This window comes from Haliotis rufescens, unplaced genomic scaffold (genome assembly GCF_023055435.1).
Source record: "Haliotis rufescens isolate VD_foot unplaced genomic scaffold, xgHalRufe1.0.p SCAF_8, whole genome shotgun sequence".
NCBI classification, from domain to species: Eukaryota; Metazoa; Mollusca; class Gastropoda; order Lepetellida; family Haliotidae; genus Haliotis; species Haliotis rufescens.
Window position 1 is genome coordinate 50235388 of NW_025964372.1, and position 23079 is coordinate 50258466.

The 23079-nt window shown below is 43.5% G+C and overlaps 1 protein-coding gene across 2 annotated transcripts; it reads left to right on the top strand.

Moving 5' to 3' along the window:
- The first annotated feature begins 378 nt into the window (after positions 1 to 378).
- Positions 379 to 23079, top strand: LOC124152405 (phosphatidylinositol polyphosphate 5-phosphatase type IV-like). 2 transcript variants are annotated; one of them, XM_046525331.2, is made up of 13 exons: positions 381 to 440; positions 917 to 973; positions 1407 to 2596; positions 3654 to 3774; positions 4761 to 4858; positions 8867 to 8991; positions 9120 to 9239; positions 9435 to 9533; positions 12840 to 13010; positions 14979 to 15094; positions 16444 to 16580; positions 18170 to 18216; positions 22426 to 23079. In XM_046525331.2, the coding sequence occupies exons 3-13, from the start codon at positions 1443 to 1445 to the stop codon at positions 22500 to 22502; spliced, it is 2265 nt and encodes a 754-aa protein (XP_046381287.2). In that variant the 5' UTR covers positions 381 to 440; positions 917 to 973; positions 1407 to 1442; the 3' UTR covers positions 22503 to 23079. The 2 variants fall into 2 exon arrangements, with proteins under 2 accessions (XP_046381286.2, XP_046381287.2); XM_046525330.2 differs by lacking the exon at positions 917 to 973 and having other exon boundaries at positions 379 to 440.

Consider the following 23079-nt stretch of genomic DNA (forward strand, 5'->3'; position numbering starts at 1 on the left):
GATAACCCATATCAACACGTTTAACTGTGGAAATAGATTATGAATTGTTCTGTTGTAGAAGTGTGGTGTGTGACAATTAAATATTTCATCGGTGTATGTTGACACGCAACTCAAAGATATGATGACCAAGATATTCCCCTTTACAACTCGCCCAGCAAACCCCTGCACAGTCTTCGCTTTGTGGGACTGTATTGTTTAACGACATATTATATACACTCTAAGCAAATTATATGTCATAAATTCACAATAATAAACCTTCAGTAAAATGACGGACATAGCACAAGACATACTTTTTGGCGTTTGGTGAGTTATTTATAAACTGATAATGTCGTAAAAACTACTTCCTACCGATAAGCACTTGCGCATGCGCATTCACCAATCGCATTCCATTATGGCGGACAAAGCGACGTACTCTAGCAGACTACTTCTGTCACTGATCGGTAATTATGGACATTGTATTTGTTTCCGAGATTCTTAGCGTCAGATTGTAAAGCAAAAAGTCACATTCTAACAGTTAGTCCATGTGTTTAATCTAATATTGTCCTGTCATGTCAGTCCCTGTAGTTTGTTTTTCTGTTGCCATGTAAATGTTTGTATTTTTCACAGATGCCACTGTCACCGTTCATTGTTGTTGACACGATCAATGACACTGAGTATATATAGCACTGTTGGTTAGACGGTTGCTATGACCTATGTCATTCTGATGTCTAAATCGTCGGTCAACTTGTTTATGTAGCAGTTTTACTGACGAAGTTGTTTTTTAGCACGTCCGTGTTTCCGTGGGAATCCTATTTTCGTGGTATGTTGATGTCACGCTCTATCTCAACTCCAAACACTTAAGAGCTCCACCTGGTATATTGTTTTGAATCTAAAGCTGTCATGTTTCTAATGAATGTAAATATTCCAATATTCACAGGTCACAAATACTCACAACAAGTTAGTTTATCAACACAGATGACAACAATAACAACCAGTATGTACTCATATTTCTTATGTCATGAAGTGTTAAGATATAGAATCAGTGTAAACACATGTTATTCCATATGAACACAATTAGTTGTCAGTGTATGCTGGCTTTACTCACTTTTTGCAACTAATCATCATTGTCATGATCACAATTGTGTTCCATGTACTTGTTGGCAATTTAAAAAAATATATTTTTGTCAACCAGCATAAAACAATTTAAGGAGCCTAAGTTAACACTCACTAAATTGCTATTTCATTCATCAGAAATTTCTTTCGGGATCGGTGGAAATTAGGCAGTGTTAGGGGGTCCTTGAGGTTTTTTTCTCAGGCGTTATTTTATTATTACTAATGCAGTTTGATCACTCATAAGTTTTGATCACTGTTTCAGCATCAAAATATCATGTGAAAAATAACACCATTTTCACTATTTTCCATTGCAGCAAAATCTTCAGTCAAGTCAGAATGAAATAAGCACCATGACTGACAACAAGATGACAGCTGAAGTTACTTCAACATTGCCTGGTGGCAGACCACCGGGAACTCCCAAAAGAAAGAAAAAGGGTGCACTTGCAAAACTTGCCGAGAGAAAACGACGTGCATCGCTAGTTTCAGAAGCAGAAAGCAACTTAGGGTCAGTTCTGTCAGTGAAGGAGAAAGCTGTCAGTACAGATGAAAAAGGTCACTCAAAGAGTTCTAGTGCAAGGAATGAAGTGTTCACTTCTAATGAATCCAGAGATGTTTATATAGAACCAGTAGTTGTTGTAAAACCCAACCTACCTGTTGGTGATGATGCTGCAAAACCCAAGCCTAAGCCAAGGAAAATGCCTAAAAACAGTGAAGGTCGTGTGTCCCCAGTCGGAATGGAGATAGGTGAAATGGCTTTGTCAGATGATGATAAAGATTGTTTGCAAGGATCTCAAACTGATGCAACTTTACACAGATTCAGAAATCTTAGAATGGCTACTGAGAGATCTGGGTCGGTTGAATCTCTGAAAAGTAGCCCTTTTATGCCCAAACCTCCTTCTACCCCTAAAAAGTCGGCCAGGGGATCATCAAAAGGAGAGAAACGGACCAGGGATCCGAACTCCTCCGGGGATGAACCAGATCAAGGACATAAGAGACTTGTTTACCAGGGTCTTGAAGATTTAAATGTGAATGCAAATGATTCCAATGGTGCTAATAATATTGTTCAAGGTAGTTCTACAGACCATTCACAATTCCTAGACTCAGCTGTGCCAAAGTCAAGAAGAAAAATAAGGGAACATTTGAATAAAGAATTCGACAATGCGGACTCTGCTTTTGGTGATTCAGTAAGTGAACCAAAGGCAGAGGTGATAATGGGATCTGTTTCTGATCTGAAGGCTGTTTCTGAGAGTATTGTCTCAATGGATGCCAAGGAAAAGTCCCTGACCCCTCGCTCAGCAAGACTGCCACCTTTGTCTCCAAAAACACGCCCCCCACCTCTGGGACAGAATATATCCTCGAAATCCTTAAGGACAACATATAAATCTGATCTGTATCCAGAAAAGTTTATGTCATCTCAACAGAGCAACCTGGACTGTTTATCCGAGAGATCATTTGCTTCTTCCAGTGTTATGACATCTATTACCACACGACAAGCCAGGGAAAGGTAACAATGTTAGACAAAAAAAATTTAATTAAGAAATAAATGACAAAAATTAAATTGAATATCATGATATCAACCACCGATTGACTCTGTGTCTCCTCCCTGTACAACATGGCTTGATACTCATGCTATCAACCATTTGGTGGTTCATTCTCCCTGTGTGTTGTCTTAGGTGCCAGGGGGGCACGGGTGACCCAGTCGTGTAAGGCGCCGCGATTCGCTGAACAGAGTTGCGTCCCTTGGGCACGCCAGAAACCTATGATTGTGGGTTCGAATCCCGGTTCGCCTCGATTATGTTTCTAGATTTGTCAGCACCATACCCGTGCTTGTGGGTTTCACCGAAGTGGTAAACGTCTGAGACCTGCATCACTTCGGGCTTTCCTCCCACATTAAGCTGACACGCCGCGATATAACTGGAATACTGTTAAAAGCGGCGTTAAACCCAACTCACTCACTCACTCTTATATGCCACAATTTGCTGTGTGGAGTTGTGTCCCTTGGGCACACCAGAAACCTGTGATCGTGGGTTCGAATCCAGGTTTTCCCTGTTTATATTTCTAGGTTTGTCAGCACCATACCTGTGCTGGTCACTAGAATGGTAAATGACCTCCCACATGAAGCTGACATGCCATCATATAACTGGAATACTGTTTTAAGGTGGCATTAAACCCAACTCACTCACTCACTCATTCTCCCTGTACAACATCGTTTGATGCTCATGCTATCAACCACTGGCTGACTGTGTCCTCTACCTGTACACTGGCTGACTGGGCCACCTGTTGGCACTGTGGACAGCAATATAAACTAATAGGTTTTGTCCACTAATCCTTATAATGATAACATATAGTAAAATCCTTAGAAATGGCAAATTTCTACTGGTCCTTAGGATACCTTGGCAAGGCCTACAGGACTAGTGCCAATTTCTAATGCTGTTGGAGGAGGTTGTACTTTTATGTCAAACTAGCAGTGATCACAATATACGTCAAGGGCTTAACAAAATCTGGACTGGTAACTTCTCAGAGTCCTTTGTGAAATGTTCCCAGTGTTATTGTTATTGCAGGAACTTCCTGGTGGGCAACTCCAGCACCCACTCATTGCTGGGCAGTGAGGAGCTAGAGCGGTACTTCCCCTCCAAGGAAGTCCATGTCTGGGTCGGCACCTGGAACATGAATGAGATCAAGGTAACAATAAAATAGAGTGAGTGAGTTGGTTTAACGCCGCTTTTAACAGTATTCCAGTTATATCACGGCGTGTCAGCTTAATGTGGGAGGAAAGCACGAAGTGATGCAGGTCTCAGACGTTTACCACTTCGGTGAAACCCACGAGCACGGGTATGGTGCTGACAAACCTAGAAACATAATCGGGGTGAACCGGGATTCGAACCCACAATCATAGGTTTCTGGCGTGCCCAAGGGACGCAACTCTGCACAGCGAATCACAACGACTTGGCCATCCGTGCCCCCCAATAAAACAGAGAAACTGCGTGCAGCAAGTCAGAGTCTGTGACTTCAGACACTCGAAACTCGTTCTTTTAACAGTCTAGGAATCTAGAAAAATCAGTGATTGGAAAATTCCTCTTTTCCCATTAAAATGTTCAAATTAAAAATTAAAATAAAGAGGTTGCTCTAATTAAAGTTATGTTAGAAATTTCAGGTAATAGGGTTGGTTACCTGGACAGATATGTAAATCCATCAATGATGCCCATCGCCCCATGGATGCACTTAATATATGACATTTTTTATGAATGTAATAGTGCAGACAAACCAAGATTTGTATTTCAGTCTCAAGTAGTTTCAGGCTATTGCAAGCACTGCTTCATTAGGGGCGGTTGGGTAGCCCCAAATGGGTTCAATGTGTGAAGCCCATTTCTGGTGTCCCCCGCCTTGATATTGCTGGGATATTGCTAAAAGCGGCGTAAAACCAAACTCACTCACTCACTCAAGTAGTTTCAGGCTATTGCAAGCACTGCTTCATTAGGGGCGGTTGGGTCGCCCCAAATGGGTACAATGTGTGAAGCCCATTTCTGGTGTCCCGCCTTGATATTGCTGGAATATTGCTAAAAGCAGTGTAAAGCCATACTCACTCTCTCACTCAAGTAGTTTCAGGCTATTGCAAGCACTGCATCATTGATGGCAGGAAACTAATGATTTGATACTTTTTTTCCCAGACAGTTCCTGATGACATCAACGACTTCCTACTGCCGCAGACTTCCATGTATGTTCAGGACATCTACTGTGTGTGTACCCAGGAGAATGCCCTCAACAAGTAAGCCAGTAGGGATTGATAGATCCTTTGCCCACATCTGAATCACAGGATTTGTTTAGTATTTATGTTGGCAACCGACCATTTGATTTCCTGGGGTGGGGTGGGGTGGGGTGGGGGTGAGGGAGAATTTTCGGGACAGTTTATCATTTTCCAGTTCCTCACAAGGTGTTACCATGTTACCAGTTCCTCACTGACTAGGGGTTACCATGTTACCAGTTCCTCACAAGGTGTTACCATGTCACCAGTTCCTCACTGACTAGGTGGTACCATATCACCAGTTCCTCACTAGGTGTTACCATGTCACCAGTTCCTCACTAGGTGTTACCATGTTACCAGTTCTTCACTAGGTGTTACCAGTTCCTCAGTAGATGTTACCATGTCACCAGTTCCTCAGTAGGTGTTACCATGTTACCAGTTCCTCACTAGGTGTTACCATGTTATCAGTTCTCACTAGGTGTTACCATGTTACCAGTTCCTCACTAGGTGTTACCATGTTACCAGTTCCTCACTAGGTGTAACCCTGTCACCAGTTCCTCACTAGGTGTTACCATGTTACCAGTTCCTCACTAGGTGTAACCATGTTACCAGTTCCTCACTACGTGTTACCATGTCACCAGTTCCACTCTAGGTGTAACCATGTAACCAGTTCCTCACTAGGTGTTACCATGTTACCAGTTCCTCACTAGGTGTAACCCTGTCACCAGTACCTCACTAGGTGTTACCATGTTACCAGTTCCTCACTGACTAGGGGTTACCATGTTACCAGTTCCTCACAAGGTGTTACCATGTCACCAGTTCCTCACTGACTAGGTGGTACCATATCACCAGTTCCTCACTAGGTGTTACCATGTCACCAGTTCCTCACTAGGTGTTACCATGTTACCAGTTCTTCACTAGGTGTTACCAGTTCCTCAGTAGATGTTACCATGTCACCAGTTCCTCAGTAGGTGTTACCATGTTACCAGTTCCTCACTAGGTGTTACCATGTTATCAGTTCTCACTAGGTGTTACCATGTTACCAGTTCCTCACTAGGTGTTACCATGTTACCAGTTCCTCACTAGGTGTAACCCTGTCACCAGTTCCTCACTAGGTGTTACCATGTTACCAGTTCCTCACTAGGTGTAACCATGTTACCAGTTCCTCACTACGTGTTACCATGTCACCAGTTCCACTCTAGGTGTAACCATGTAACCAGTTCCTCACTAGGTGTTACCATGTTACCAGTTCCTCACTAGGTGTAACCCTGTCACCAGTACCTCACTAGGTGTTACCATGTTACCAGTTCCTCACTGACTAGGGGTTACCATGTTACCAGTTCCTCACAAGGTGTTACCATGTCACCAGTTCCTAACTGACTAGGTGGTACCATATCACCAGTTCCTCACTAGGTGTTACCATGTCACCAGTTCCTCACTAGGTGTTACCATGTTACCAGTTCTTCACTAGGTGTTACCAGTTCCTCAGTAGATGTTACCATGTCACCAGTTCCTCAGTAGGTGTTACCATGTTACCAGTTCCTCACTAGGTGTTACCATGTTATCAGTTCTCACTAGGTGTTACCATGTTACCAGTTCCTCACTAGGTGTTACCATGTTACCAGTTCCTCACTAGGTGTAACCCTGTCACCAGTTCCTCACTAGGTGTTACCATGTTACCAGTTCCTCACTAGGTGTAACCATGTTACCAGTTCCTCACTACGTGTTACCATGTCACCAGTTCCACTCTAGGTGTAACCATGTAACCAGTTCCTCACTAGGTGTTACCATGTTACCAGTTCCTCACTAGGTGTAACCCTGTCACCAGTACCTCACTAGGTGTTACCATGTTACCAGTTCCTCACTGACTAGGGGTTACCATGTTACCAGTTCCTCACAAGGTGTTACCATGTCACCAGTTCCTCACTGACTAGGTGTTACCATGTCACCAGTTCCTCACTAGGTGTTACCATGTCAACAGTTCCTCACTAGGTGTTACCATGTTACCAGTTCCTCACTAGGTGTTACCAGTTCCTCAGTAGATGTTACCATGTCACCAGTTCCTCAGTAGGTGTTACCATGTTACCAGTTCCTCACTAGGTGTTACCATGTTATCAGTTCCTCACTAGGTGTTACCATGTTACCAGTTCCTCACTAGGTGTTACCATGTCACCAGTTCCTCACTAGGTGTTACCATGTCACCAGTTCCTCACTAGGTGTTACCATGTTACCAGTTCCTCACTAGGTGTTACCAGTTCCTCAGTAGATGTTACCATGTCACCAGTTCCTCAGTAGGTGTTACCATGTTACCAGTTCCTCACTTGGTGTAACCATGTTACCAGTTCCTCACTAGGTGTTACCATGTTATCAGTTCTCACTAGGTGTTACCATGTTACCAGTTCCTCACTAGGTGTTACCATGTTACCAGTTCCTCACTAGGTGTAACCCTGTCACCAGTTCCTCACTAGGTGTTACCATGTTACCAGTTCCTCACTAGGTGTAACCATGTTACCAGTTCCTCACTACGTGTAACCATGTCACCAGTTCCACTCTAGGTGTAACCATGTTACCAGTTCCTCACTAGGTGTTACCATGTTACCAGTTCCTCACTAGGTGTAACCCTGTCACCAGTACCTCACTAGGTGTTACCATGTTACCAGTTCCTCACTAGGTGTAACCATGTTACCAGTTCCTCACTACGTGTTACCATGTCACCAGTTTCACTCTAGGTGTAACCATGTTACCAGTTCCTCACTAGGTGTTACCATGTTACCAGTTCCTCACTAGGTGTTACCATGTCACCAGTTCCTCTCTAGGTGTTACCATGTCTCCAGTTCCTCACTAGGTGTAACCATGTTACCAGTTCCTCACTACGTGTTACCATGTCACCAGTTCCACTCTAGGTGTAACCATGTTACCAGTTCCTCACTAGGTGTTACCATGTTACCAGTTCCTCACTAGGTGTTACCATGTTACCAGTTCCTCACTAGGTGTTACCATGTTATCAGTTCACACTAGGTGTTACCATGTTACCAGTTCCTCACTAGGTGTTACCATAGTACCAGTTCCTCACTAGGTGAACCATGTTACCAGTTCCTCACTAGGTGTTACCATGTTACCAGTTCCTCACTTGATGTAACCATGTTACCAGTTCCTCACTTGGTGTAACCATGTTACCAGTTCCTCACTTGGTGTTACCATGTCACCATTTCCTCACTAGGTGTTACCAGTTCCTCACTAGGTGTTACCATGTTACCAGTTCCTCACTAGGTGTTACCATGTCACCAGTTCCTCACTAGGTGCTACCGTGTTACCAGTTCCTCACTAGGTGTTACCATGTTACCAGTTCCTCACTAGGTGTTACCATGTCACCAGTTCCTCACTAGGTGCTACCATGTTACCAGTTCCTCACTAGGTGTTACCAGTTCCTCAGTAGGTGTTACCATGTTACCAGTTCCTCACTAGGTGTTACCATGTTATCAGTTCTCACTAGGTGTTACCATGTTACCAGTTCGTCACTAGGTGTTACCATGTAACCAGTTCCTCACTAGGTGTTACCATGTCACCAGTTCCTCACTAGGTGTTACCATGTTACCAGTTCCTCACTAGGTGTTACCATGTTACCAGTTCCTCACTAGGTGTAACCATGCTACTAGTTCCTCACTACGTGTTACCATGTCACCAGTTCCTCACTAGGTGTTGCCATGTTACCAGTTCCTCACTAGGTGAACCATGTTACCAGTTCCTCACTAGGTGTTACCATGTTACCAGTTCCTCACTTGGTGTAACCATGTTACCAGTTCCTCACTTGGTGTTACCATGTTACCAGTTCCTCACTAGGTGTTGCCATGTTACCAGTTCCTCACTAGGTGTTACCATGTTACCAGTTCCTCACTAGGTGTAACCATGTTACCAGTTCCTCACTAGGTGCTACCATGTTACCAGATCCTCACTAGGTGTTACCATGTCACCAGTTCCTCACTAGGTGTTACCATGTTACCAGTTCCTCACTAGCTTTTTGTTATGTTGCAGGAGAGAGTGGGAGATCAAGATCCAGGAGACCCTGGGGCCATCTCACGTCATGTATCACTCCGCAGCGCATGGCGCACTCCACCTCGCAATCTTCATCCGCAGGGACCTCATCTGGTTCTGTTCAGGTAGGCCAGCTGCAGGGTCCAAAATGACTGAAACACACTGAGATGAACCTTGTACCTGCATTGTGATGCACCTAAGTCTTGAAACCTGAGGAAACTAAAAACTAACTTTACGAACTTGCGTATTTCAGCTCCAGAGGAGGACTTTGTGACAACCCGTGCAATGACGATGGTGCGGACGAAGGGCAGCATCGCTTGCTGCTTCTCTATATTTGGTTCCTCCTACCTCTTCCTCAACTGTCACTTTACATGTGAGTAGCCCCTCCCACATCCCTAAACTGTCACTTTACATGTGAGTAGCCCCTCCCACATCCCTAAACTGTCACTTTACATGTGAGTAGCCCCTCCTTTCTCAACTGTCACTTTACATGTGAGTAGCCCCTCCTACATTCCTCAACTGCCACTTTACATGTGGCTTTATGAGTGACTTTACTTTACTGTTTCAGCTGATCTGAGCAAGAAGAAAGAGCGTCTGAATGACTACATGAAGATAATCCAAGGCATTAAACTGCCCAAGTCTTCCTCTACGGGTACACCCAGATCAGGTCAGTAATTCTGGTATTCACACGGATGTAATGTCTGTTTCTTTGAATGTAAATAAACTGAATTCAATTGTGTAAAGGTGAATTCTGCAGATATACATGATCACCAGTCAGTTGGTCCGGTTTTCAGGCATGGGAATGGAAGTCCCAGGCATGGTAATGGAGGTCCAGGGATGGTAATGGAGGTCCCAGGCATGATAATATGGATCCAAGGCATGAAAATGGAGGTCCCGGGGATAAAAATGGAGGTCCCAGGCATGGTAATGGAGGTCCCAGGGATGAAAATGGAGGCCCCAGGCATGGTAATGGAGGCCCCGGGGATGGTAATGGAGGTCCCGGGATGGTAATGGAGGTCCCAGGCATGGCAATGGAGGCCCCGGGGATGGTAACGGTTGTCCAGGCATGGTAATGGAGGTTCCCGGGCATGGTAATTGGGTACCCAGGCATGGTAATGGAGGTCCCAGGGATGGTAATGGAGGTCCCAGGCATGGTAATTGAGGTCCAGGGCATGGTAATGGAGGCCCCAGGGATGGTAATGGAGGTCCCGGGGATGAAAATGGAGGTCCCGGGGATGGTAATGGAGGTCCTTGGCATGGTAATGGAGGTCCCGGGATGGTAATCGAGGTCCCAGGCATGGTAATGGAGGTCCCGGGGATGAAAATGGAGGTCCCGGGATGGTAATGGAGGTGCAGGGATGGTAATGGAGGTCCCAGGCATGGTAATGGAGGTCCAAGGCATGGTAATGGAGGCCCCAGGGATGGTAATGGAGGTCCCAGGGATGGTAATGGAGGTCCCGGGGATGAAAATGGGAACTCCCGGGATGGTAATGGAGGTGAAGGGATGGTAATGGAGGTCCCAGGCATGGTAATTGAGGTCCCAGGCATGGTAATGGAGGCCCCAGGGATGGTAATGGAGGTCCCGGGGATGAAAATGGAGGTCCTTGGCATGGTAATGGAGGCCCTGGGGATGGTAATGGAGGTCCCGGGATGGTAATGGAGGTCCCGGGGATGAAAATGGAGGTCCCGGGATGGTAATGGAGGTGCAGGGATGGTAATCGAGGTCCCAGGGATGAAAATGGAGGTCTCAGGCATGGTAATGGAGGTGCAGGGATGGTAATGGAGGTCCAAGGCATGAAAATGGAGGTCCCAGGGATGGTAATGTGGGTCCCAGGCATGGTAATGGAGGTCCCGGGATGGTAATGGAGGTGCAGGGATGGTAATCGAGGTCCCAGGCATGAAAATGGAGGTCCCGGGATGGTAATGGAGGTGCAGGGATGGTAATGGAGGTCCCAGGCATGATAATATGGGTCCAAGGCATGAAAATGGAGGTCCCGGGGATAAAAATGGAGGTCCCAGGCATGGTAATGGAGGTCCCAGGGATGAAAATGGAGGCCCCAGGCATGGTAATGGAGGCCCCAGGGATGGGTAATGGAGGTCCCGGGATGGTAATGGAGGTCCCAGGCATGGCAATGGAGGCCCCGGGGATGGTAACAGTTGTCCAGGCATGGAAAATGGAGGTTCCCGGGCATGGTAATGGGGTACCCAGGCATGGTAATGGAGGTCCCAGGGATGGTAATGGAGGTCCCAGGCATGGTAATTGAGGTCCAGGGCATGGTAATGGAGGCCCCAGGGATGGTAATGGAGGTCCCAGGGATGGTAATGGAGGTCCCAGGGATGGTAATGGAGGTCCCGGGGATGAAAATGGAGGTCCCGGGATGGTAATGGAGGTGCAGGGATGGTAATGGAGGTCCCAGGCATGGTAATGGAGGTCCCAGGCATGGTTATGGAGGCCCCAGGGATGGTAATGGAGGTCCCAGGGATGGTAATGGAGGTCCCGGGGATGAAAATGGAGGTCCCGGGATGGTAATGGAGGTGAAGGGATGGTAATGGAGGTCCCAGGCATGGTAATGGAGGTCCCAGGGATGGTAATGGAGGTCCCAGGGATGGTAATGGAGGTCCCGGGGATGAAAATGGAGGTCCCGGGATGGTAATGGAGGTGCAGGGATGGTAATGGAGGTCCCAGGCATGGTAATGGAGGTCCCAGGCATGGTTATGGAGGCCCCAGGGATGGTAATGGAGGTCCCAGGGATGGTAATGGAGGTCCCGGGGATGAAAATGGAGGTCCCGGGATGGTAATGGAGGTGAAGGGATGGTAATGGAGGTCCCAGGCATGGTAATTGAGGTCCCAGGCATGGTAATGGAGGCCCCAGGGATGGTAATGGAGGTCCCGGGGATGAAAATGGAGGTCCTTGGCATGGTAATGGAGGCCCTGGGGATGGTAATGGAGGTCCCGGGATGGTAATGGAGGTCCCGGGGATGAAAATGGAGGTCCCGGGGATGAAAATGGAGGTCCCGGGATGTTAATGGAGGTGCAGGGATGGTAATCGAGGTCCCAGGGATGAAAATGGAGGTCTCAGGCATGGTAATGGAGGTGCAGGGATGGTAATGGAGGTCCCAGGCATGAAAATGGATGTCCCAGGGATGGTAATGTTGGTCCCGGGATGGTAATGGAGGTGCAGGGATGGTAATCGAGGTCCAAGGCATGAAAATGGAGGTCCCGGGATGGTAATGGAGGTGCAGGGATGGTAATGGAGGTCCCAGGCATGGTAATGGAGGTCCCAGGCATGGTGATGGAGGTCCCAGGCATGGTAATGGAGGTCCCAGGCATGGTGATGGAGGTCCCAGGCATGGTAATGGAGGTCCCAGGCATGAAAATGGAGGTCCCAGGCATGGTAATGGAGGTCCCAGGCATGAAAATGGAGGTCCCAGGCATGGTAATGTGGGTCCCAGGCATGGTAATGGATAGGCCCCAGGCATGGTAATGGATAGGTCCCAGGCATGGTAATGGAGGTCTCACCCTAAAAAGTACTTGAATTTGTTCAATAAAGTGCAATCCCAAATTTCAAAAACATTTGTTACAAGGTCCCACACTGTTGGGGTCATCTGCCCAGGGCAAGGGAGTTGACTGACCATAAAATTCCAGTTTCCATCGTTGCTGAACTAAGCCCATTTTATTACAATAAAGATCTGGAGTATTAATCAGATTGTCTTGACTGAGCGCTGACATTTTGTTTGAAGCAAATGCAAGTGATCTGGGTGGAATCTGATTGGTCAGTAGGAGACGTAGGAGGGACATAACTTGTAATCACCACTGGTGGCGCTACAATTAAACAATGAAATTATAGCCTAGTTCATCAAGGGTGGAAACTGGACTTATCCTGTCAGTTATCTCCCTTGTCTCGTGTTGGAGTACGATGCGTTGTCATAAAAAAGCCTTGTGATTTCACCCCTGCCCCTGCTGGTGCTACAGGGGATGCTACATCCAACTTCGACAGCGTCTTCTTCAGTGGCGACCTCAACTTCCGCATCGAGAGGAAGAAGGCTGCAGTGGAGGGGATGGTGGACCACATCGAAGACCAGCAGTTTAAGAACTACGAGAACCTCCTGGGAGGAGACCAGCTGTCCAAGTTCATGGTGGAAGGTATGTTTATTGTCTGACGACACAGTCACCAATATTCTAGCTTTGTCATGGCCGCTTGTAAATAAGGCTTTAAAAAAATGAATTGCTACTCAGACAATGACTTTTGAAAACATAGAGCAGGCGGGCGGTGTTTTTTTTGTATTTTTTCGTTTGCTCAAAACAAGTTACAACCAAACAGTTGTGTACCACTAACCTGGGAATGGGCCTCCCTACATAAACAAGCATACAAAGTCCAATTGCCACCATGGCCATAAGATGAGATGCGCAGTAAAACAGTGTGCATGTATAGGGAAGTAACTGTGTGCTAGATAGGACCACTTTGTATTATGATTACTTTATTTTTAAAAAAAATGAAAATAAAAACCAAATATGCAGCAGACTTTATGATGATGTGGGCGGTGCCAAAGAACCAAGACTATTATTTTTTTTAGCCTAATCAAATCTAAACCAGAGAAACTGGTGATTAATATAATAGCTGTTTCCGTACAATGACAAGCATTCAACTAAGTCGACAAATTTGATCACCCGATCCATTTTAGTGATTGAAATTTAACATAAAGTTAAAGGGTACCTTGTCATTAAACTCGTGTTAACAGCGCCAAATTCAGGGCTTTCTTGTCATTAAACTCGTGTTAACAGCGCCAAATTCAGGGGTCCCAGGATTCCAATACTACATAAGCAAACATTCATCTCGGGTCAGTGTCTTGCTCTTAGTAAGATTTTCTCTTGAAGTTGGAAAAATCAGTCTTCATCATCAGTTTAGAAATTAGAAAGTGTAAGAATAAAACAAGGCAACTTGTCAACCATCTGAAAATGTCTGAAAGTTTTTGTACCATTATTATCCCGCCATGAAGTGGGGTGGGGGATATCGGAACAGAGTCCGTCCGTCTGTCCGCCAAATTCTCAAAGTGGACAAATTTTTTCCAATCTATTCAAGTAAGAATATCCTTCCTTATCCTTCCTTATCTTTCTCTTTCCTTCCTTTTCCAACCTTATCCTTCCTTATCCTTCCTTATCCCTCCTTATCCACCCTTATCCTTCCTTATCCACCCTTATCCTACCTTATCCACCTTTATCCATCCTTATCCCTCCTTATCCACCCTTATCCATCCTTATCCTTCCTTATCCTTCCTTATCCATCCTTATCCACCCTTTTCCTTCCTTATCCTTCCTTATCCACCCTTATCCTTCCTTATCCTTCCTTATCCCTCCTTATCCACCCTTATCCTTCCTTATCCCTCCTTATGCTTCCTTATCATCCTTATCAACCCTTATCCTTCCTTATCCATCCTTATCCACCCTTATCCATCCTTATCCCTCCTTATCCACCCTTATCCTTCCTTATCCCTCCTTATCCACCCTTATCACTCCTTATCCACCCTTATCCTTCCTTATACTTCCTTATCCCTCCTTATCCTTCCTTATCCATCCTTATCCTTCCTTATCCACCTTATCCTTCCTTATCCCTCCTTATCAATCCTTATCCTTCCTTATCCACCTTACCCTTCCTTATCCACCTTATCCTTCCTTATCCCTTCCTTATCCACCCTTATCCTTCAGTATCCCTCCTTATCCTTCCTTATCCATCTTTATCCTTCCTTATCCTTGCTTGTCCTCCCTTCCTAGTCCTTCCTTGTCTTTTCTTATCCTTGCTTGTCCTTCCTTCCTTATCCACCCTTATCCTTCCTTATCCGTCCTTATCCTTCCTTGTCCTTGCTTGTCCTTCCTTCCTAGTCCTTCCTTGTCCTTCCTTATCCTTGCTTGTCTTTTCTTCCTTATCTCTCTCTATCCTTCCTTTTCCCTCCTTGTTCTTCCTTGTCTTTCCTTCCCTATCCTTCCTTGTCTTTCCTTCCCTATCCTTCCTTGTTTTTCCGTGTCCCGCACTGACTCTGGTTCCTACCCTACAGATTTGTTCTTCTTGTTATCCATTACCATAAGTGTGATGTGGAATGAATGATCTTTTTCCAGGAAAAATATTTCAAGGTTTCCAAGAGGGAAGGATAAATTTTCAGCCGTCATACAAGTTTGACATCAAGACTGACCAGTATGATACATCTAACAAATCCAGGATTCCCTCATACACGGTATGTCCATACGCATGGCACTGGTAGCGCAGTGTTTGAGACTAAACATAGATGGCCAAGGCTCCTTGTCATAGCCCCAATGTTAAACGTTACATATTGAGGGGGTCCCTAGAGTCATATACTATAGGAACCAACCCCCAGTTGTCCAAGGCGCCGTGATTCGCTGTACAGAGTTTGGGCACACCAGAAACCTATGATTGTGGGTTCGAATCCATGTTCGCCTGATTATGTTTCTAGGTTTGTCAGCACCATACCTGTGCTTAGGGGTTTCACCGAAGTGGTAAACGTCTGAGACCTGCATGACTTTGGGCTTTTCTCCCACATTAAGCTGACATGCTGTGATATAACTGGAATACTGTTAAAAGCAGGGTTAAACCCAACTCACTCACTCACTCTGTGATTACCAATGTGTGATAACTAAGCAAGTGTTGAGCCGTGGCCTTGCACAGCACCTGAACAGATAAAAGGAAACATTTCAGAATTACAAAATAGCCTCAGTGTGAGCATGCTTGAGGGTGTGGATTTATTGCATTATGAGGAAGTACATTATTATGATTTTTATTATTGTCAGCTAAGCATGATCAGTTCACTAGCCCAAAAGGAATGTCACTTGCCTTTAAATTTGGAAGAGAGCTTAAAGTTTCAGACCATTTTTTTATTCACTGCTATTAGGTTAGCATGTGTATCAAATATTGAGAAATAGATGTCAGAAAATCACATTTGTGGGAATACTTCTTTTATCTTTGTTTGTTGTTTAACGCTGCACTCAGGTATATGACGGTGGTCTGTAAATAATGGAGTCTGAACCAGACAATCCAATGATTGACATTATGAGCATCAATCCACACAATTATGATACGATGACATGCATCAACCAGGCCCATGAGCCTGACCACCCGATCCCGTTAGTCGCCTCTTACACCTCTAAGCATAGTCGCCTTTTACGGCAAGCATGGGTTGCAGAAGATTTATTCTATCCCGGATCTTCACGGGTCGGGAATACTTCTACATCAGTGTGGGGGCACGAGTGGCCCAGTCGTCTAAGGCGCCGCGATTCGCTGTGCAGAGGTGCGTCCCTTGGGCATGCAAGAAACCTATGATTGTGGGTTCGAATCCCGTTTTCTCCCCAATTATGTTTCTAGGTTTGTCAGCACCATACCCGTGCTTGTGGGTTTCACCGAAGTGGTAAACGTCTGAGACCTGCATCACTTCGGGCTTTCCTCCCACATTAAGCTGACACGCCGCAATATGACTGTAATACTGTTAAAAGCGGCGTTATACCTAACTCACTCACTCACTCGACATCAGTGTGAATGTAGACAGATAATAAGGGGTTGTTTGACTTCCAGGACCGTATATTGTTTCGGTGCAAGAAGAAGAACTGGGTCCAGTGTGTGCAGTATGACTCTGTGATGTCGGTCCGCCACTCCGACCACAAGCCAGTGTTTGGTGTCTACGAGACCTGCATCAAGGCTGGGAAAGAAGGGTCAGTGTCACACGTACAATGTCTTTTAAACAGGTTAAACTAGGGTGACCAATTGGTGGTGGTCCTAACAAACATCAGTGCAAGGGTTAAACATCTCAATAGTCGTCTCGGCTGCACAGGTTACCAGAAATAATGGCATGTTGAAATTTGATTTGACGGTCAATACTGTGTAAGGTGCATTCTTGTTGTGTGATTTGTGGAAACATGACAGTGTCTCCAGGACATCTTATCCATCATCATTACTTAACGGTCTTCATCTTCCCAAGGCAAAAGCGTCCACTAGCCCATTTACCAAAGTCGTATTTCTCTAGGCTTTGATACAGGCTAGTGGACACGCTTGCCTTGGGAAGGTGGCTGTTCTTGTAAACACTACGTCCTACTTCTCCCGGTACTGCGAACAGAGCTGCAAATACACAGCATATTTGAGTAAAATACCCTAAAAAAATATTTAAAACTAAATTACTTTCAATTAACAGAAACGCATGCATTAAATGAAAAACTCAAATGTATTAAAAAAAGCACTTGTAAATACCCCATGAATCTTTTTCAGCATGCGTACAAAGGAGCTAATTTCCAAAACAAAATTACAAGTTAATTTACTTTCCGAGTCAAGCCTATATATTTAGGACAGGTATATACATCTAAAACATTATTTCATTTTTTTTAAATATTAAAAAGTTCTCTAATTGTGGGAAAAACCCAATAGAGTGATGAATATATGAGAAAAAAACAAATTGATTACCCTATGAAAAATGTAATAACCCAATTAAAATAGAAACTCTAGAGAAAAAACTCAATTTCTTAAAAACTTATCTGGAGCTCTATATGTACATCTGCTTAGTGATGGAGTGGCTATTTTTAACCAACCGATCAAACAGCCTGGTGAGGAAGAGGCCAGGAAGTGATCTGACCAGTCAGTGCTCAGCTTACATCAGTCACATGAATGTTAATGTTTCTTGCTTGACAACATATGCACTATGCTTTGCTAAAATATCAGGCAATGGTCTATGTAACTAATGTTATATTTGGGATAACACTTTCTTAGTAAAGTACAGATTCTAGTACTTTTTTGGGTTGAGTCCCGTCCGGGATTCGAACCCACACCTGCCAGGGTGAGGCACCTAATCGCCAGCACACAAAGTCAGCGATCTAACCCACTCAGCCACCGAGGCTTCCACAAAAAATGAAAGTCCGACAACTGGTAGTCTAGATCACGTACTTTGAGTACCCCCCTGACAAGTGTAAATTGGCACGGCTCCCATGGCCGAAAGCTATGAATACACAATGCCATTTAGAAAGTGGTCAAATGTAACTAATGTTATATTTGGGATAACCCTTTCTTAGTAACGTTAGTTACATTTGACCACTTTCTTAATGGCATTGTGTATTCAATGGTTTGAAGTGCAGAATTGTATCTCTTACACGTGCCAGGATCTGCTGACAGTAGGTTCAAATCTCAGATCACTCATACCAAGAATTTAGAGCCCTTCAGTAAAATATCTGATTTGTTATGAGATTGGAAGCATGGTTAACCAACCCTGCTGGTCACTGTGGATGTATTTGTGTACAGGTGTTCATTTTTGTTGCAGGGGTCACTTGTCAGGTGGACAGTTTGACAGATCAGTGTACATGGAGGGTAAGTTGACTTTGAGAGATAGTGTACATGGAGGGTAAGTTGACTTTGATAGATAGTGTACATGGAGAGTAAGTTGACTTTGATAAATAGTGTACATGGAGGGTAAGTTGACTTTGATGGATAGTGTACATGGAGGGTAAGTTGACTTTGATGGATAGTGTACATGGAGGGTAAGTTGACTTTGATGGATAGTGTACATAGAGGGTAAGCTGACTTTGATAGATAGTGTACATGGAGAGTAGGTTGACTTTGAGAGATAGTGTACATGGAGGGTAAGTTGACTTTGATAGATAGTGTACATGGAGGGTAAGTTGACTTTGATAGATAGTGTACATGGAGGGTAAGTTAACTTTGATAGATAGTGTACATGGAGGGTAAGTTGACTTTGATAAATAGTGTACATGGAGGGTAAGTTGACTTTGATAGATAGTGTACATGGAGGGTAAGTTGACTTTGATAAATAGTGTACATGGAGGGTAAGTTGACTTTGATAAATAGTGTACATGGAGTATTAGTTGACTTTGATGGATAGTGTACATGGAGGGTAAGTTGACTTTGATAGATAGTGTACATAGAGGGTAAGTTGACTTTGATAGATAGTGTACATAGAGGGTAAGTTGACTTTGATGGATAGTGTACATGGAGGGTAAGTTGACTTTGATAAATAGTGTACATGGAGTATTAGTTGACTTTGATGGATAATGTACATGGAGGGTACGTTGACTTTGATGGATAGTGTACATGGAGATGACTTTGATAAATAGTGTACATGGAGGGTAAGTTGACTTTGATAGATAGTGTACATAGAGGGTTAGTTGACTTTGATGGATTGTGTACATAGAGGGTAAGTTGACTTTGATGGATAGTGTACATGGAGGGTAAGTTGACTTTGATAAATAGTGTACATGGAGGGTAAGTTGACTTTGAGAGATAGTGTACATGGAGGGTAAGTTGACTTTGATAGATAGTGTACATCGAGAGTAAGTTGACTTTGATAAATAGTGTACATGGAGGGTAAGTTGACTTTGATGGATAGTGTACATGGAGGGTAAGTTGACTTTGATGGATAGTGTACATGGAGGGTAAGTTGACTTTGATAGATAGTGTACATAGAGGGTAAGTTGACTTTGATGGATAGTGTACATAGAGGGTAAGCTGACTTTGATAGATAGTGTACATGGAGAGTAGGTTGACTTTGAGAGATAGTGTACATGGAGGGTAAGTTGACTTTGATAGATAGTGTACATGGAGGGTAAGTTGACTTTGATAGATAGTGTACATGGAGGGTAAGATAACTTTGATAGATAGTGTACATGGAGGGTAAGTTGACTTTGATAAATAGTGTACATGGAGGGTAAGTTGACTTTGATAGATAGTGTACATGGAGGGTAAGTTGACTTTGATAAATAGTGTACATGGAGGGTAAGTTGACTTTGATAAATAGTGTACATGGAGTATTAGTTGACTTTGATGGATAGTGTACATGGAGGGTACATTGACTTTGATAGATAGTGTACATAGAGGGTAAGTTGACTTTGATAGATAGTGTACATAGAGGGTAAGTTGACTTTGATGGATAGTGTACATGGAGGGTAAGTTGACTTTGATAAATAGTGTACATGGAGTATTAGTTGACTTTGATGGATAGTGTACATGGAGGGTACGTTGACTTTGATGGATAGTGTACATGGAGATGACTTTGATAAATACTGTACATGGAGGGTAAGTTGACTTTGATAGATAGTGTACATAGAGGGTAAGTTGACTTTGATAGATAGTGTACATAGAGGGTAAGTTGACTTTGATGGATAGTGTACATGGAGGGTAAGTTGACTTTGATAAATAGTGTACATGGAGGGTAAGTTGACTTTGATAGATAGTGTACATAGAGGGTAAGTTAACTTTGATAGATAGTGTACATGGAGGGTAAGTTAACTTTGACAGATCAGTGTACATGGAGGGTAAGTTGACTTTGACAGATAGTGTACATGGAGGGTAAGTTAACTTTGATAGATAGTGTACATGGAGGGTAAGTTGACTTTGATAGTGTACATGGAGGGTAAGTTGACTTTGATAGATAGTGTACATGGAGGGTAAGTTTACTTTGATAGATAGTGTACATGGAGGGTAAGTTGACTTTGATAGATAGTGTACATGGAGGGTAAGTTGACTTTGATAGATAGTGTACATGGAGGGTAAGTTGACTTTGATAGATAGTGTACATGGAGGGTAAGTTGACTTTGATAGATAGTGTACATGGGGGGTAAGTTGACTTTGATAGATAGTGTACATGGAGGGTAAGTTGACTTTGATGGATAGTGTACATGGGGGGTAAGTTGACTTTGATAGATAGTGTACATGGAGGGTAAGTTGACTTTGATAGATAGTGTACATAGAGGGTAAGTTAACTTTGACAGATCAGTGTACATGGAGGGTAAGTTGACTTTGATAGATAGTGTACATAGAGGGTAAGTTGACTTTGATAGAGTGTACATAGAGGGTAAGTTAACTTTGATAGTGTAAATGGGGGGTAAGTTGACTTTGATAGATAGTGTACATGGAGGGTAAGTTAACTTTGATAGATAGTGTACATAGAGGGTAAGTTGACTTTGATAGAGTGTACATAGAGGGTAAGTTAACTTTGATAGTGTAAATGGGGGGTAAGTTGACTTTGATAGATAGTGTACATGGAGGGTAAGTTAACTTTGATAGATAGTGTACATGGAGGGTAAGTTAACTTTAATAGATAGTGTACATGGAGGGTAAGTTGACTTTGATAGATAGTGTACATGGAGGGTAAGTTGACTTTGATAGTGTACATGGAGGGTAAGTTGACTTTGATAGATAGTGTACATGGAGGGTAAGTTTACTTTGATAGATAGTGTACATGGAGGGTAAGTTGACTTTGATAGATAGTGTACATGGAGGGTAAGTTGACTTTGATAGATAGTGTACATGGAGGGTAAGTTGACTTTGATAGATAGTGTACATGGAGGGTAAGTTGACTTTGATAGATAGTGTACATGGGGGGTAAGTTGACTTTGATAGATAGTGTACATGGAGGGTAAGTTGACTTTGATGGATAGTGTACATGGGGGGTAAGTTGACTTTGATAGATAGTGTACATGGAGGGTAAGTTGACTTTGATAGATAGTGTACATGGAGGGTAAGTTGACTTTAATAGATAGTGTACATGGAGGGTAAGTTGACTTTGATAGATAGTGTACATGGAGGGTAAGTTGACTTTGATGGATAGTGTACATGGGGGGTAAGTTGACTTTGATAGATAGTGTACATGGAGGGTAAGTTGACTTTGATAGATAGTGTACATGGAGGGTAAGTTAACTTTGACAGATCAGTGTACATGGAGGGTAAGTTGACTTTGATAGATAGTGTACATAGAGGGTAAGTTGACTTTGATAGAGTGTACATAGAGGGTAAGTTAACTTTGATAGTGTAAATGGGGGGTAAGTTGACTTTGATAGATAGTGTACATGGAGGGTAAGTTAACTTTGATAGATAGTGTACATAGAGGGTAAGTTGACTTTGATAGAGTGTACATAGAGGGTAAGTTAACTTTGATAGTGTAAATGGGGGGTAAGTTGACTTTGATAGATAGTGTACATGGAGGGTAAGTTAACTTTGATAGATAGTGTACATGGAGGGTAAGTTAACTTTAATAGATAGTGTACATGGAGGGTAAGTTGACTTTGATAGATAGTGTACATGGAGGGTAAGTTGACTTTGATAGATAGTGTACATGGAGGGTAAGTTAACTTTGATAAATCAGTGTACATTGAGGGTAAGTTATAGCATATATCCCAGGTAAGAGGCAGTTCGGTTGCCTAGTGGTTATAACATTTGCTTGTCACGCTGAAGACCTCACTCTCTCTTTGAATATTTTGCCATGTGTGCTGTGTTTAGAAGCTGGCTTCTCCGTTGTAATCTATTGCAGGCACAATTGTTGAGGGCAAAATGGTGATTTCAACATGGCAGAATCAAATAGATAGTACTTTGTACAGTTAATTCTTTTTTCTCTTTCCTATTATTTTAGGGTCAGTAGATTTGTAAACAATTTTACAAATGTCCGTAAAGGGATACAATTTGTGAAGCCGTAACACCTTGTGATAATTTCCATTATTACTAGAAGCAGCATCGGGAACACGCGGCGCTCTTGACGTATATGATATCCCCTCTCTTTGGTTTCAGGCAACAAGAAGCGAGCTATGCACATGGCCAATGGAGAGAGGTCTCAGAAAGCCAGTTCAGTGTGCTCCATACAGTGACATGAAGAGACAGTGTCCTAGTTCTTGTACAACGAAGGTTCACACATGTAGCTACACACAGACAGAACCGTTTTGGTACTTAATACACATGTAAATCAGGAAGAAATTATCATTATCATGGCAGATTTCTTTTATAAACTCAACATGATGTACATGTTATTTGTTGAATCAGACTTGCCTCTTTCAGTTTTTGTTGCATAATAGTGCCTATGTTATACAGATTGCAGGAGATGTTTTTCTAAAATGCCTCAGCACAAAGCGTCTGCATCGTCTCATTTACATGCTGTCGTATTGCAAATATGTGAACTAGGGCACTGTGTATTTACCTGGGAAATGGCTGTAAGATTAGCTGTGATATTTTGTAGTATATTTTCATAACTATCCGTTTGTGATCAGTATGTTTGGCTATGATGACTGGTGATGAATTGTGCCATGTGTAGGTAGTTGAAGGGGTGTTTGTTTGTTTGTTTGTTTGTTTGTTTGTTGTTTTACACCGCACTCAGCAATATTCCAGCTATATTACGGCGGTCTGTAAATAATCAAGTCTGGACCAGACAATCCAGTGATTGATATCATG

Coding starts and splice junctions, on each gene's coding strand:
- LOC124152405 (XM_046525330.2), top strand. CDS start 1,443: ATGACTGACAACAAGATGACAGCTGAAGTTACTTCAACATTGCCTGGT. Junction 13,011..14,978: donor GTCCAAGTTCATGGTGGAAG/GTATGTTTATTG, acceptor ATCTTTTTCCAG/GAAAAATATTTCAAGGTTTC. Junction 15,095..16,443: donor CCAGGATTCCCTCATACACG/GTATGTCCATAC, acceptor TTTGACTTCCAG/GACCGTATATTGTTTCGGTG.